The sequence below is a fragment of the Passer domesticus genome, chromosome 3 (genome assembly GCF_036417665.1).
Source record: "Passer domesticus isolate bPasDom1 chromosome 3, bPasDom1.hap1, whole genome shotgun sequence".
In the NCBI taxonomy this organism is placed as follows: domain Eukaryota; kingdom Metazoa; phylum Chordata; class Aves; order Passeriformes; family Passeridae; genus Passer; species Passer domesticus.
Window position 1 is genome coordinate 108,571,035 of NC_087476.1, and position 17,532 is coordinate 108,588,566.

The 17,532-nt window shown below is 37.8% G+C and overlaps 1 protein-coding gene across 2 annotated transcripts in view; it reads right to left on the bottom strand.

The window, feature by feature from the left end:
* Window positions 1-200: 200 nt before the first annotated feature.
* AFTPH (aftiphilin) overlaps window positions 201-17,532 on the bottom strand; it is a 42,419-nt gene continuing 25,087 nt past the window's right edge. The window contains exons 7-10 of one of the 2 annotated variants that reach the window (XM_064414948.1): window positions 12,790-12,850; window positions 11,050-11,133; window positions 7,058-7,181; window positions 201-1,426 (exon numbers count right to left, since the gene is read on the bottom strand). In XM_064414948.1, coding sequence (XP_064271018.1) covers window positions 1,282-1,426; window positions 7,058-7,181; window positions 11,050-11,133; window positions 12,790-12,850 — 414 coding nt within the window. In that variant the 3' untranslated portion in view covers window positions 201-1,281. The remainder of the gene's footprint in view (window positions 1,427-7,057; window positions 7,182-11,049; window positions 11,134-12,789; window positions 12,851-17,532) is intronic. The other variant, XM_064414949.1, reaches the window with a different exon arrangement.

Sequence of the window (17,532 nt, forward strand, 5' to 3'; positions counted from 1 at the left end):
CCAGAAGGGAAATTGGAGACAGAAGTAAAAGATTGACTCCCAACATGATAAGAGACAGGAGAATTGAAAGAAAATCTGCAGGACCCTGCCAGGTGTGGTTTGTGGGAAGGTCTTACAGCACATCAATTTTACCACTAAGAGAAAAGTGAGCAATGCACACATTCTGTAAAAAAAAAAAGATAGCAGGCTGTATACATATGTATCTTTTAAATTATTTTATTTTGTGTAAGCTAAAAGGAAATTTACACACTTAAATCTCAAAAGACCTTGGGCATGCATATTGACCTTTTTAGAGGTTCTTCGACATAGCTCTCTTTTTTCCATAGGAATTTCCCCAGACATTTACAACCCATAGTTTTTTACTGTATATACAGCCTAAAACCATAGCAATCTATGATTATGTCATTTTACACTGTGCAAAATCAAACAGGAATAGTGGTACAATAGAACATAAAAATTTTTAACAGGTAAATTTCATTGTAAGACATTCATATTGTTTTGGTCCTTCTTTTCCAAATCAAACTGATTAAGAGCAGACAACCTTCTAATGACCAAAAAAAAATAAAAATCAAGTATCAAGTGTTTAGACAGTAATCCATAACTGGAACAAGAAATTACTGACAGCATACCTTTCAAAAGGCTATACAATGACAGAGCCATACTACTGAAGTTCAGGAACATAAAAACTGATCAGCCAACCAATCAAACAGGGGGAGGGGATGAGGGAAAAGAAAAGGAAAAACACATCTTAAGCTTGTTAAAACACAAAAGAAATTACTGGGTTTTAAAGAAACAATAACTGAAAAACCCACAAAAGGGAAAACATTACCTTTTGATTTTTTTTTCCAGCAAGAAGTATTTTAATATATGCAGGAAAGAAAATGTTGCTCAATGCAATCTGAAAGTCTTAAGGGGGAACTTCACAGATTGTGAAGACTGAAGTTTTCATTATGTGTTTATAGGATTTTTTTTTTAACTTTTAAAAGTTTTTTAAGAAGGACACCACCAGTGTATTTCACAAAGACATAAATGTATACAGCCCAGCACAACAAAAAGAATAGATCTTCAAAAAGATTTACCCCCAATTATTTACATTTTTCTCTAATATAAATTTAGGACTCCAGTATGTAAATAAATATACATTACTATGTATACCTTTCTAGTGCTGCTTACCAACAAATCATCTGAACTTGATATTTTTTAATTAAAGCAAGATTGCTTTTTACGACCCGCAGAGGGAAGAAAAAAAAAATCAATAGAAAACGTCCAATTCACATCACTTTAGTCTACCTTTTCTTGGCAGCTTGTTGAAGGTGTTAATGTGGCTGGGAACATCAACACCTTGGCATGCATGAAAGTTAAGTCAGGAAGGCTAGAAATCACCTTGGCAGCCTCTTCACTAAGATGTTCTTCTTTTTTAGGCTTCCTGTTGGGAAGAAAAGAACAAAGTGCATTAATCCAGTACCTGATAGCCCTGGGATCACTGAAACAATCACTGATTGAAGCAATGTTCTGTCAGCTTGTCTCCCACTGACAGGCACTTCTGTAAGCTACTTGAAGGTAGTCTAATGTTATAATACCTACCTGCCTACCAATAACATGTTAACAGAGAGAGCCAGCAAAATGTTCCTGTGTATATTGTTGCAATAAGGAAAAGAAGTCCTATTCAAATGATAATTTTTACAGATTTTTTCCTTTGTTTTTTAAGCAGCTTCAAGAGTCAAGAGACTCACTTGAAGAGACAATCATGCCCATATTCTAGAGATAAAACAGTTGGAGCATTAGTTCTAAACTACCTAAATCTGGTACAATTCTTCGAAAATAAAATGGAAAAGATCTTAAAAGGACATTAAGAAACGCCTAAGTTACTTCTCAGTCATTTTAAAATAAGAAAGCACTTATCTTGTGTTTTCAACATGACTGTTCTCAGACTGCCTATCATGCCACTCTACATTGTGATCCCTAAACCTTTTTTCCCCTCAGAATCAGCAGCAGCAGAAGGTGCCTCACAAATAAGTGTATCTACTTGCTTTGAAGTGCAGGAGTATGAGCAGCCATGATGCACACAGCAGTTTGGGAATCACTAGGGTTTACTTTGCCTTTTGCATTATTCACAAGAATTACTGAGCACAAATGAATAAAGAAGTCTGAATCCCATGTCACTTGGTTCTCACTATTATGCAAAAAATTCACACTTCCCAAGTAAAATGAAGCCTGGGTCAGACTGCTACAGACCCCCCTCCTTTGCCCAAACATCCACACTTTACACATATCTGGCTTATCTTTGAAGAACACTGCCTACCACTAGAAATATTCAGTTTTCCATCAAACATTATTCCAGTTTCAAAAAGGCATCTGTTAAATCCTGTAAGAAATTGCAACTGAGTAAGCTCCTTCACCTTTGTGGGAAAAAAATCTGAGACAAAATGCTTGAACCAAAGAAACTGCTTTCCCTAGAACGCTTCAGAAATCTCCCTTCTGTATCTGGTCTTATTTATAAACTTTAAACCAAGCCCATGAGAGGGCCATGTCCACTCAAATCATGAAGCAGCATGTACTTTTTGTCAGCCCCCATGAGGATTGCTTCCTGAGCAGAGACCAGAGGAAAGCAAGGGGCCACAAGTTTGCTTCCACAGAAGCCTCAGAATTCCTTATCTAGAAGAAAAAAAGAGCTGGAGTCAAATGCATCCTTGACATCTGATGATTGTGGTGACCACCACCACTGATCATTGTGCTGACACTGAACTATCACTTCTGTTTCCTACTTGAAATCCCCACTCAATCAAAGTTCTTTAGATGAGGCAGCCTAAATACTAAATCTGACTTACCTTCACAGAACAGCAATACTTTTTTTGCTCTGCTGCAGTGGAATTTCACGAGCTACTGACTAGGCAGATTACCAAATTCTGGAGGATAAACAAAGCTGTGTGCTGGTTTTACTGAAGGAAGAAGCAGAGAGCCAATATGTGCCTCCTCTAACAACTTCACAGTCAGCTCTGTTTGCACTCAAAGGACTATCTCTGAGCTGTTGAAATGTGGTTCTCACCCACCACTGTGTTATCAGTATCTGGTGCCACTATTAATAATCACTTACCACAAGCCTCTTAAAGGTACCAACTCCTGATGATCAAGGACTTAGAGCTAACAAAGGAGTGTTTGGCAGAGGAAGCCAAGGGAAGAGGGCTGCCTTGGAGATGTTCCTGTAATTGTTCATCAGGCTAGATGGAGCTCACACACTCCTTGCTATTTATATTCCTCTTCCTCCTCTGCTCAGCTACAGCATGCTAAAAAATGGCACTGCTGGGCCCCAGAGGCAGCGCTGCCTTTCACTCCGTGGTCACCTGCAGCACTTTGTCAGTGCCATCACTCCTGCTGTGCCAGCTGCTCTCTGCAGAACAGGCACACCAGCGAGGTGCCAATCTCACCCAGTTACCCACTGCTCCCCTTCTGGCTGGAATATTCCCCTTTGCAATAATTTATCTACTCCAATGCAATGTAAAAGGTATCTCTAAAGCAGGAGAAGCTACTACACTAACACAGCAACCACTGCTTAACTGTGACCAAGATAGAACTATAGATACAAACACTTGGTAATGAGACTCAAACCCTTTTTTTGATATCATCTCAGTACAGAAAGGGATAAGATGGCCAAAATTCTCCATTCCTCCATGGAGAAAGGCAGGTTCCTCTGCAATACAACAAAACTGGACACTGCAAGTACCCTTTCTGGGCAACAATCAACACTTCTGGTAGCAAATATCACCAGGGCAACCCTAAGGAGCTACTCATTAACTCTAATTTTAAAAGACAAAGTAGCATCATCACTGCAGACAGGTTTTACCTTTTAAAGGTAGGAAACTGCCTACTAACTGTGATGTTCTTTAATACAGGCAAGAGAAGGAACTGAGCATTCACTTCAGGCACCACTTTTGCTGAAGATGCTCCCGTTGCCAAGAGCTTCTTTTGCTAAGCCCTGATCTGTGGAGAGGAGTCTTGCAGAGCCTCTCCTGCTCAAGCACTCCTCATTTCTAGGTGCCATGGCTTAAAGAACAGGTACCTGAGTGAGTGGACCATCAGTGGCAGCTGTCATATTTCTGTCTGCTTTGGAATCAGAACTTTTGACTACAAAACCATGAAAGAACCCATCTCTGGATCAAAACAGTCTCTGCCCCATTGAGGTTTCAAAATAATCCTCTACAGCACACTTTGTCCCCATCTATCTCTTCTCTTACACTAGGTCACATTCCCTCCCAAGAAGGACAGGAGGGATACCCCTACCCAAGCATTTGTACCAGCCCCTCTATCTGTAGGCACTAAATTTCCTTTTCAAAGGCAAGTTAACACTAAGCCACAAGAAATGAACCAGACTTACAGGCAGGAAAGTTGTTGGAAGAAAACCTGGCAAGAAAGAGGGAATGCTTTGTCCATCCATCACTTGCATGTCACTGTTCTGTTTTGCATTCCAACCCCTTCCTGCAGCATTCAAGGCTTTCAGGGCTTCAGTCACCTCTCATGTTTGCAAAGGGTTTTTAGGATAGCACCAGCAAGGCCAGGTTTTATCAGCAACAATGAGCTGATTAGAGAAATGCACTTTAAAAATACTCTGTAATTAAGAGTTAGCCTGCTCCATCCAACACCATCCCCAAGGAGTATTTCCAGTTTAAATGAGGGTTTTGGCCATTTCTTGGAAAGGTATCAGTGCTCTGCTTTCCTTCAAAAAGACAGCAGATAAACTTTTGATCTCTGCCAATTCTATGGAACTAGGCAAGGCTGGAGACTCTGTGGAATGCTGCTCTGGATCCCTGACCTTCAACACTTACTGCTGCTGTCAGGGTTTCAGGCTCAAGCTGAGGGGGAAGTTTTCCTCCTCTCCCAATACTTTCCTGCTGAGAAACAGACTTTCTGGTTCAAGAGATGACTTTGCCACTAAAGACAGGGCTACTTTAGACAAAGATGACTCTTCACACAGCATCCCACAGCTGACCAGTGGTATTTTCACTCTAAACTTAACCCTAAAGATCCTGAGTTCAGCCAAGTCACAGACATGGGATAGCCTCAGCACAACTGAAGTTGCCATCAAAGTGATCCTAATCCACTGGTCTGGTCTTCCTCAGTCAGTTATCACGAATTTCTAATAGTTAACATTTCCAGGCTTATGAACCTTATTCTCATTGAGCTGGCTGTACCCAGCCACTGCTATTTTAAAGTCTCCAGTTCATTACAAAAGCATTAAAAAAAACTGAAAAGAAAAACAAATTTATTACAAAAAGCTAACACTGTGCCACACCAGTTGGCATACTGCTGAGGCTATACCTTCTTATTTCTCAGAAGGCTTCTAGCCTGAAAGAACAGACTGCTTTTGTTTTGGGGAATTTGAAATCAAGAAGAAAAAGCACTTGAATTTTTTTTTTTTTAATTCAGAGTTTATAAGAACATGCAAAATGTATTAAACCTCCAAGTCTGAGGTCCCAGTCTGATATATTGCTACATCACAGATCTAGAACCAATTCCTGCTGGTAAGCAATGCTCTCCAGAACAGGGGAAGAGCTCTGACATCTGGATAAAGAGCTTTAAGACCACAAGTAAGAGCTTTCAAGTGCATTGTGGAAGCACTGGGAAAAAAAACCCCACACCCCTCACATCAAAAACCAGTACAGAAAAATGAGGGTCAACACTCATTTAAGCAAAGTTCCTTTGACAACAAAAAGCCGAGACAACTTAAAGCAAGGTACAAATCAAAGACTGCAGACACAACAAAGATACATTTAGAGTTTGAATGGCCTGCTATGGTTACTTTTAAATTAAGCTAGAATATAATACAAAAGTATTTCAACTGAACTATGTTTTCTAATTCTTGAAAGCCAAACTTCCACTACAGTATCTCCAGGAAGAGTATGTGCACTCCATGGATAGAAAAAGAGGCAATCCAAAAGACCCAAAAATCAGCATCGAAGTGGGGAGTTCCCTCTACTGGCTCTCTCTGGAAATTTCATGGCTTGTTGATTGCATGTTCACTTTCAAAATTATCACTGCAGGAAAACTGGGAAGATAGTTTTCTCAGTAAAAGAGTATGCTTGAAAAGAACTCTTGAAAATGACAAATTAGTCATTTTAAGCAAGCCAGCTCCACCCCACCATTACTGTGCCTCCTCCTAAGGGCTGTTGCATGAAAACACATCTACTTTAAGAGTGCTGAATAAACCCTAAAGCTCACTTGGGGGTGAAGATATGTTATCATGTACTTGTTGCACGTTGAGGCATACACTTCCAAAAACCAGTGTTTTACTTGGAAAAGATTCCTCAACATTTCTTTTAAAGGACACAGACATTAATTATATGTTAAGACAGCCTAGGATCCTACTGCTAAGATACACATAAAAAAATAAACCCAAAGATTGCAAGCTTATAAATGGAGAGATGATTCTGGACCCAATCAAAGCCCAGACTTCAAGCAAGCCATTTGATGTCTAAAGCCTTTCTACAGATACCACCTATAAAAAAAGCACAAATTACTTCACATGTGCTCCACTGAGGCAGAAATGACATCCTAAACCAACTACACACTCAATTCTTAACCTGCAACAGCAAAATTAAACTGATGTTTGTTCACTGAAGTTTTGACAGGTGTTAGAAATATTTGTGCAGGGACACAGAGTCATAATCATTAGTCTGTTATCATTTTACTTGTGCAACACAGAGTCCAAGGAGAGTCTTCTGTCTCAGCCCTAGGTCACGGAGCTGACTCAGATTACCCTGCCCCTCTCAGGAATCAGCTCTGGTGTTCAGAAAGTTGCTTCCTTCTGTTTAGTCTTTGGCCCTACCATTTCAGCATAGGTCCTGGTGATCTTTTTCCTTCAGCTCATAAACTCTTACCCATCTTATTTTAGACTTGTGAGATAATTTGAAAGAAGAACTACAGTACAATGAACTACAGATTTAAAATTTAAAGCCTTTTGATCATTCAAGAACTTCTGCCCTAAAACTGCACACACATTCACACCTCACATTTCACACCACCCTTAGAAACAGAAGAATAACGTGCAATGAAGAGCATTTACCTTGTGGACGTGCTTGCCTTCTCCACTGTGGACATGAGCCTTGCAAAAGCATCAGTCACTCTGCTGCTTGCATTGGAAGTTTCCAGTTTTGAGGTTGTCAATTCATACAACTCAGGATCCACACCTTATAGTATAAAATAATAATCAGTGATGGTTGGAGGCAAGCAGAGTCATAACTATAATTAGTCATAGACCAACTTGCTAGAGACTGTTTTCTGTAAACATCTGAATCATTTATAATTTCAAGATACATGAAAAGAACATGACAGAACATGTTTGTGTTTCTGAAGCATCATCCTCTCTCCCCATCCTTTTTCAGCAGCTGTTTTAGCTGTAGTACAAAACACATGCCTTGGATCAAGTCTGGCATACAAGGTCTCAGTCTGAGAGTAAACAAAACCAGTCTGATTGACTTTTCAGAGTAAAACCTCTATAAAAATGTCAGCTGTGTCAGAAATGGATTGTTTCAATTATTTCAACTTAACTGCCTGTATTAAAAGAACACTGCATGTTAACAGGGACCAACTCTTCACCTAGAGATTACAAACAACACTGGCATGCAATAGTTTGTCATTCATTTAGTATCAGGCTTTTCACTAGGAGCTGTGTTGAAATTTTAAGTGAGGAAAAGAAGCTTTTATGAAACACAAAAGTGGAATGGCATTAAAAAAAAGTTACATACTAATATGCACAGGACCACCAAAACTTTTAGTCTCTGCTCCCTTTTCAACTTTCAAGTATTTCTAACGCATTAAGAATCTGAATATTTCAGCCCTGAATTTCTAGCTTCAGGTATCTGAGGTCAGATGCTGAATTTTGACATCACTTTTGTTGCAAATGGATTTCAAATTTTACCAGCAAATTCATTCTGAAAACACTGCAAACAATGGAAACCTGTATGCAAAAAATATATATGTATGAGTTGAATTCTATCTGTTTAGTATCAAGCATCACATCTCAGTAGGCAGCAGCTCTAGGATTTTTAAATATTACATACCATTTCTTAAAAAAAATATAGGAATTAGAATTACCAAAATAAATCAAGAGGAAAGACTGTTACAGCAAGTTTTGTTGCATTTGAAATTGCTGATACTTTTCTAGTTACAGTTTCAGATATTTAATGCTTTGCAGGTTTCATGAAGCATGCATATGCCATTCACAAGGTGTTTTTCAAAGACAGCACCGAATTTTTGTTCATAAGCACTGTGTTTATTCACAGACACCTCTGTGCTAAACAGGTGTCACACTTGTGCCTGTTGGTGTGGACAACACAAAAGCATTTCATCCTGCTGCAGAACAAACATTGCAAATACTGGGACCTGGTGGTCCTGTGCAGCTCCCTGATACAAAACCTGCATTTATTAATGTTTGCTGGTGATTCTCAGGATCAAGATGCTTTTAGAAGTATTCCTGAAACACCAAAAGATTACTAAAAATAAATGCCAGTGCCTATTGTCCTGCCTTTACCACCAGTAAGTGCAGCACTGTGTGTGCTAAGAGATGATGTTAATCATCCTCAAACCTGCTTTGCATGAGCTCTCCACAAGCAGAGTCTTGACCATTTATCCTTTTGGGACAAGTTAATTCTTCTTTTATTGTGAGGAAACTAAGCTGACCAAAATGTGAAATAAAGAAAATCATCTGGTTAAGTTGCAGGACGTGGAAGATTTGTTCCACACAGTTGATTAGAAATTAATCAGCTGTCCTTTTAACATAATTGTTTTTTTATGTCTGGATTTTCAGTTGATTTGATCCAGTTCCAAGCAAAATATCAAAATATGTACTATCCTGAGACCAGTATACCAAGACTCCTAGAAATGTCAGATGTTTACAGAACTTAGAAATAGGAAAAAGCCTAAATATTCCATGAAATATCCACTTTCAATCAGGGAGAGGAAGCCTTGAAGAAATACACTTTGACTTGCAGAAGCCTGCGAAATCCCATTAAGGTACAAATTGGAAAACTAATTGAAGGAAGGAGCCCTTTGACATGCAACTCTGCAACAAACATTAAATGCAACCTTGTAAATTACATCATTTAGATATTCCCATTTACAGTCCTGTCTTGGGATGTCACTGCTTAATTTACTGTTCTTTAGGCACCTCTTACTCAGCTGCATTTATGTTAAACCATTAACATGAAAAATAAAACAATACACTAAATCTGTGGCAAAATACTAGAAATGACTAACTCCCTATTCATAATGTGGAATGAAAATTTTTATTAAAAAGTTATTTTGAGTACTGATGAAATCAGACTGAGAAGAATTCTGTGTCAATCTATAGCAAGTAAAACTAAATCTCCAAAGAAAGAATAAACTTCTACTGATAAAAGTATCTTCTTTAAGCAAAAAAAAAAAGCAATTTGTCTTTCAATTATTTTATGTATTTTTTAAGAGTTGCATATTCTCCATTTTATTCAGATGCTGAGAGAGTATTTAAGGAAACCACTGTAAAACCTTAATGAGATATTGAAGGAAAGTTAGCCAACCAAACCCCACACAAAGCTCCTAAACACACACACAAACACACGAGCTGCAAGCCATGAAACAAATGACTTTCCCAGAAACAAGTCAGTAAGAAAAGAAACCCAAAGCCAAACCAAAAGAAATGAAGAAAAAAAAAAAGTAAAAGCACTATAGGGCATACCATAGAAGGTGATACCTGTAACTTGATGAAACAACAACATAAAAAATAAAATGCAATAAAATACTAACAGAGTATTCCTCCAGTAAGCCCTTCCAGAGTGCACACCTTCTGCACAAGCAATAATGCATGTACCCAACCACACAAGCAATAATACGTGTAATGGGCACTGGTGACTTGTGTCAGTGGACTTGGCTCACATTTACAAAAGAATCTGTAGGACTCAAGCACCTTGACTTTGCTAGCTGTCACTTCCATGACAAATCTGCCCTCTTTCATCTGATAATGGTATTTCTCAAGGGTGGAATAAAAAGTCATTTAGATTGCCATGCCATAAAATTGCTTTCAGTGATTAGATTTTAAAACTAAAAAAGCATGTTTTTAAAAAGAAAAAATACCATAATAATTATCATCATTTATTTGAAATGTGGGAGGACCCCAAACATCTTATAAATGGGTTTTAAAAATTAAAATCACTAAGAGGAAAAATATCTTTCCTGTGAAGAAACTGATTATCATGGCTTCAGGCATTGTATTGAAGGAGTACTTGCATTATCAATTTAACCTATGCACTGGAACAAATCCCCAAAGTGTTCCCTGAAATTCCTGCAGGAATTTATTCAAAGTGTAGGTTTTCACAAGCTCGTGCAAAATACTCAGAGCACGTAAAAAACATTTGAAAAATGAATTCAATTACTTTCACACAATGAGAGAGTGGTGTTTTCATCTCCTTTTTAAGGGAGTAAATTGCAGATAAAGTGCTTTGGTTTCAAAATTAACATTAATGAATTTCTAATATCCCACAAACATGCAACTACCCTTCTTTTCTATTATAAAGGCTGTTAAAACACCTTTTTCACTGTTTTATTAGGAGTAGTCCATGACCTCTTGGGCTGTCATGTACCAAGGTTGATAAATTTATATTCATACATGGCTTCCAAACATCGTCATAATCCTGTAATTTGGAGACATGCAGAGAAGACAGCAAGCCTCATCTTTTAGGAATTGCCACATCTACACCATTTTTCCTTAAGTGCTTAGAAGAATTAACTTCTTGAATTTCTCATTTGAAAAAAGTGTTTTAACATCTTATTTGCAAGAGCATAAAAGCCATTCATTCCTTCAGCAGGTGACAAATACAGAGCTGACAGTACCTTTTAAATACTTCGTACTCGATACAAAACATCAGAAAACAGAACACAGATTAAAGGAAAAACGCAGTAGAGAGACATTTTAGAGAAACGCAATGTAAAACTTCTCCTTGTTTGTAGGAAAGTCAAGTGATGTGCTCATGCTTTTAGTAAGTTGTTATATTCTTACAGTTGTGGTTTGAACACTCTGCTGACCTGGGATTGTGGTGGTGCTGCTAGAGCTACTGTCATCCACGGGCCCAAAGAAATCAAGGTTCAGAAGAGTGGAACCTCCACTAGCTTGAAATTCAGTGACCGTGTTGGTAGGCAGCCATATAGAAGGTAAGCCAAGGGAGGGGTTTATGTGTAAAAAGGGGTAAGACACACACTTGAACATGCAAGTTATAATTAGTACTCAGTACGCAATTTAAAAATCGACATGAAAACAATGCTTACAGTATTAGTTTGTACCTTCTAATATGTTAACAACTTAATTCAGTGCACATTTCCTCATGTACAATGCAGCAAGGAAATCAACACTAGTAACTTTAAAATAGAAATATTTATTTCAATCTAAAAATGAAAGAGAACCAGCACGACCCAGAGAGAGAGATGTGACCAGTTAAAGGGAAACAATATATAGGTCAATTGATAGTTAAAAATAATGGACTTTTCCTCCCCTCACTGAAATTGAAAGCCATTCTTTCATCAGGAAAACTTAGCAGATCCTCAAATAGCAAAGAACAAAAAGAAAAAAAAAGAATCAAAATTTTATTTAGCGGCTTTAAGCTATTAATTACCATTATCTTAAAGCAGTGTGGCCACTGGGTAACAAATGCCACTCTTATGTCCAGTTCCTCACTGGCAAATTATACTGTTCCCCTTTAGTACTAAAACAGAAATCAAACCAAGATACATTTTAAAGTTGTTTGTTAAAAAGAAAGCATGATGATTGACTGAAGTAGTAAGACACCAGACAACAGCAAAAGGGTCCATCCAGGCTTTCCTTCAGCACCATGATATTGCTATCCAAACTCTTACACCCCACACATTCTGCAACAACACAGTGTGGCAACACCAGTGCAGTAAGAGATGCACTTTATCTGAGCCTGCCTTTGAACTTGTGTGTCATCAATCAGTTGCTGTCAGCAGGCTCCTTGTAAAGGAGTTTCTTAGTAGGTTTCTAGTCTGTTAATCAAACAAGTTTCCAGAACTTGTTTTATTTCCTTTGCATGCACTTACATTGCTGACACTGGAGGCAGTGGCACAACTCACTTTGCTATTAAAATAGATATAGGTAAAGGGTTTTTTAAGTGATAACTATATACATTTACAGATACAAACAAGTTCGTAGCTACCTCTTTAATATATTAGCTATAATTAGCTCTTTAGTTTAAGCAAAAGTGATAATGAATGAAGTCACATTTTTGAAATATAAAATTATCTTTAAATCTGAAAACTTTCAGCTCAGGAAGTGTATATTTTGCAAACAGTTTGTGGATAAAATATTGTGCTTTGAAGTAGCCACTTTACAGAAGTTTGTCATTCAGAAGATGTCTAAAGAGATAGCTGACTGGTGAAAAATACTTTTAGGAAGTAAAACTCATCAACCTAAAATGCTCATTTGTTCAGAGTTTCATTATAATCTGCAGTTATACGTAATGAAGTGCTAATATTGCCACTGTGTCACTAGCATATGGCAGGAATCTAAAATAATACTTAACTATGTATTTTTCAAACTATGTAATACTTCACATAGGGGAACTGAACTGTTAATCAGAAAGAAAGCCTGAATTTCCAAAGTTAGGAGTAAGAAATAAGTATTATATATATATATTTTTATATATGTGTGTGTGTGTATATCTTAAAAAAATAATCAGCAGATAGATGTTTGTCTGAACTTTGTAGCTTTCTTATCTCTAGCTCTGGTGCTAGAGGCTCTACGGAGAGACGTACCATCTAAAGGGTTAGTAAGGCCACTGCTACTCCAGTCAAACTGGACAGGTGGTAGAGATTCCTAGAGTTGAAAAGTCAGAAATCAGATTTTATAGTCAGTTCAGGTTACAACAATGCAAAGCAGTTCAAACAACAGATTCTTTAGCATCTAAACACTAAAAAAAGACAACTAAATGATCAAGCCCCAACTTTTGGGAGGTGTGTCTTTTCATAATATGCACTAGAGATCCAAAGTATATTTCTGCTACCACAGGAAATCCATTAAATTCTGATCAGCACAGATTAGGTAGCTTCTAACTCAAACAGGATTTGCAAATTAACTAAAACATTAATTGAATAACAAACCTTAAGGCATCATTGAAAATTAAACTATTACTTTCATGGAAGATGAGGCACTTAGCATAAAAAGTTATGTATACACAATTACAGGGCAAATTCAGAACAGTGAAAGTTGTCTGTGTCTTGATCATATATATTATTTATCACCAAACAACCAATCATTCTTTTGGTTTGTTTTGCTCTCAAGAAACCCAATCCCCACATGTGAGGGACAAACTATCAACACCCTCTCCACTCCACCCCCTTTAAAAATAAAAGTCCTGTGACTGATTATCCTTTCACAGTTAACTCATCTGATCCATATACAAACCATTGGCAGCAATGCTTGAACAAGAGGAGTATGGAAACACTGACTCCTTCTGGGAGCCCATCCTTGCCTTTTCATTTCCTCTTGCTAAGCCTTTTGGACACAAGCAAGCAGCAGGGACCATGCTCTACAGGGAAGGTGTGTTCAGGGGCAGTGTGACTTGCAAGCACTGTCTTCCTGTACTCTGAGGACACAAACTGATGGGACAGCAGCAGAAATGTCTGAAAGAAGATGAACCTTTCTACTTCTGTGCATTACACTCTGCTCTCTCCCCAGTGAAGTCATTTGGGAAGGCACTGGGAAAGGATGTGCCCTCAACTTCTAAAGAAACAATCACAGTATGGAAGAAAAACAGTGGATGTTCTCAGCAATACTCTTTAAAACACATCAGTACTTGTTAATCTTCCAGTGGCTGAGACATACCTTCTCTTTACTTTTGTAGAAAATCAGCCTTTATTTTATAATTTTAAAACTTCCCAACATCTGACACTGAAGAAAAATGCAGATTCACTAATCCAGACTGTAGTAACCTGAGGTAGTTCTGTGGCACAATTAACTCACTGTAAAAGGCATTTCCTCAGTGCTAGATGTTTGCAGGAAGCAAAACAAAGGGAGCTGGAGCTTTCTGTATTTACTTGTAGGAAAGATTTTTCTAAGCAAGACATTTACTATCGAATGTCTTAAAAATACTTTCAGTACTGAGCACAGCTTGAACAGTATTCTCTCCATGGAGGTTAATAAACTGATTCTTCACTTTTTACTTTGCTTTGGGAATGGTATTACTGGCATTGAAATGATTTGCATGTAGATATAATGTCAGCAGTGTGGAAGCTCCAGCAGATGAAGTAATGATCACTATTATCAGTAGCTTGTTTAAACTTTGTCACATGTAAACTATATTAACATTAAAAGAAGTTTGTAGGAAAAGAAAAGGGTAGTGAGTATGACAATTTAGTAGTTTTCTGTCCTGAGCAAAATGAACTCAAATTGAAATAAAGTGGCTTCCTATCAACTCTAACTGAGGAAAACACCCAGTAGGTTTTGTGTCAAAGGCCTGAATCACAACTGATGACTAACAGAGCTGCATGGAAAAGGTGGCAGCAATGGCTTGCTAAGTGTTTGCCTTTAATGATGGCCTGACTCTCAGATTTGACAAGGAAAGGACAAAGGATGTGATGAATTCTTCCTAAAATGGGAAAAAACAAGTCTGACTCCAAATCAGTAGGAATATAGCAAGTATATTAGTCTGCTCTGTGGGATGAGGCCACTCTGCTGACTTCAACTACTTTGCAAGAGAGGGTAAGTAAAGCAGCCCTACCTATACAGATGCTGGCAAGTCCCAGTCTACACAGTAGCTAACCAAGTGAAAGGAAAAGGCAGAGGAAAAGCAAAATTAAACAGAAAGTTTTCTGTTTCCCGTTACCTCAGCCCTAAGAAACACCTGAACACAGGCACTGAAACCTCAGCCAGAGGGAACATACCCAGCAAATGGGAATATAATGTTCAGCCTTTCTGAAACTGTGAGGTTGTTAGGTTATTGCAATTATTATTTTAGTTACATGCTTTAAGGAAAAGTGCCCAGTCTAGGAGAATACTGAGAAATGGAGCACATTGCTTTCACTCCTCAAGGCCTCCATCTTAGATTACAGGACACAGTACAGAAATGAAAAAATATACTCAGCTGTCAAAGTACTACTCTGAAAGTTAAGGAAGTAGGAAAGAGGAAATTAAAATGCCTGCCTGTTTTACTGCATCATATTTCACTTTGATACAAGTGAGAGATGTTTCCATACAATAATTTCAGAATGTATTATGTAAGAGCTCTCATAATCCAAAAAAGTAAAATGTAAATGTTTGTGTCTGTGCCAATAATTACTCAAGGAAAATTAAACAAAATAAAAAAAAAAGGAAGCATTTTGCTGTCTTAAAGCTGAGCAAAAAGAATAAAAGGACTTGTAATACAAATATAATGTCAATATTCAGATGGATCCCAAAAACGAGCATCATACACATTCCAGAAAAAGCTTTACATGCAAGTAATTCATACATTTCATTGTGTATATTCATTGGCAAAATTTTATCAGCTCTGAAAATTGCTCTTTTCCAAAACCCCTTTACACAGCTGTCACATGTGAGAATAACAGCAAGCTCTGTAGCATCTCTTACCTGCAAACCTTTCTTTCTTACTCTGTCAACAAAGCTACACACACTCTCACACTCTTGGATCTTTCTCACACGTATAACTGGAGAGCAGTTCCTGATGGAGCCTTTGGCTGGTGGCCAATAATATGGTAGTTTGCATCTGTCATTGTTAGAAGTCCTGATGGTCTCTTATGTAATTAAAAGTGTTTTTAGAGACTGTCACCCCATGGGGTTTAATTAAGGTTCAGTCCCTAATAGCCACCAAGTGTAAAATGTATATTTCTATGATAACTTGATCCCTAATTCAGTGGCTTAAATGCAAGCAGATGTGCTGTAATGGGCACCTGCAGAAAAGAAGCACTGGTAATTTTCTTCTAGAAAGGTCTGGGTCACTGCAGACTTTTATTCCCATATAAAACTTACTAAGTAAAACTTGTCAGGTAACCCTGCAAAAGAAACAGAGTCCCAAATGCAGAGAACAGAATGCTTTGAAGCAATAGCAGAAGAGCAGAAATATCTGGACAACTTTCCTCAAAAAATGCAGAAGCGGATAAATAAACTTTAAAACAATATTAACCAGAAAACAGTATCAAACCAAGAGAAGGCAGTCATCATTAAGTCCAGACAGCAACTCTTTAGACAAACACTGGAATATATTTTGCACGCACTGCCTGAAGACTTGGCTGTGATTTAGAAGCCCACTAGAGCTGTACAAAAAAGAAGAGAAGGGCCCCTGTCTTGGGTCTCACAATCAAAGGGTGCCTATTTCACCAGCCACTCCTTACACCTGATGTGCCTTGACAGAGCCTTTTACTTACTTTACTTGAGACACCATGCTTAGATCAAGGCAACAGTAATCAGGGGATTATTTCATATTCTGTTTACTGCCTTACAGTTATGAGCACAGAGGAACAGAGAAATAAACCCCTCAATTGTCAAGATAAACAACAGATCAAAGATGAATTTAGATTTCACCTTCAAATGTAAAAGAGAATGACTCTACAAAAATCATCTTTATACAATAAACTAATGTGACAATCCAGTCAGTGACTTGCTTGAGAACTCAATTTCAAAACCCTTGTCCTTATAGCTTAAATGGCTCAGATGGAAATTTGTCCACTCTATTTCCCCAGCCTAACTCAGTGAAGCCTGCTGGAGAGAATGAAGGCAAAACACTCAGAGTTTATGTCATAACTAGGAAGAAACATTGCACCTCATTTGCTTCTTTTTACCTCATTCTATTAGTTCTAAAGTTCTCCATTTTAAATTTTTGCATGCTTTTGTGTGCTTGCCTACAACAGAAACATTTTGGAGGTATTCCTGTGTTTCTACAAATGTTCTTCCCACTATTACTTTCACCTCATCAGTCTTCCAAAGTCTTATTCCCTTAGCAGGAAGTCATGCACAGACACTGATCTGTATACAAGTGCCATAAATGCCAGCCCTCAGAGGAGAACTTTTCCCTGAGCAAAGAACATGAATCTGTCAACCAGAGCTTCTCCTTCCAAAGAGAATATCAATATCCTGAAGTTTCTGAAAATATGGATAAATCTTCATTCTGAAAATGGAGAAATTTAGAAGTTTAACTAAATAATTACACATTAACCAGGTACACTAAAGAGATACTTGAATTGCTGCACCTAAATAACTTGCATGTAGAATAAGTTTCAGAATAAGAATAATTTTAGAATAAGAAGTTTCAGAGTCCACTAAAACTGGCTGTATTTCTACTGAAGATTTTAACGATGTTTGTAGCATAGCTCCTAATGAAATGTTTGGGCACATCATCTTATTACCACGACAATCTGGAATATTCTGAAAGAGCCATTTGCACAACCTGACATGAAACTGGATTTTCCCCAAAGCAAAAGAAGCCACCAATCATTGACAGAAGATGAGACCAAGAAAGAAAGGAGGTCTCTGAAGTGGAGAATTGATCGTTCACACCCTGAAAC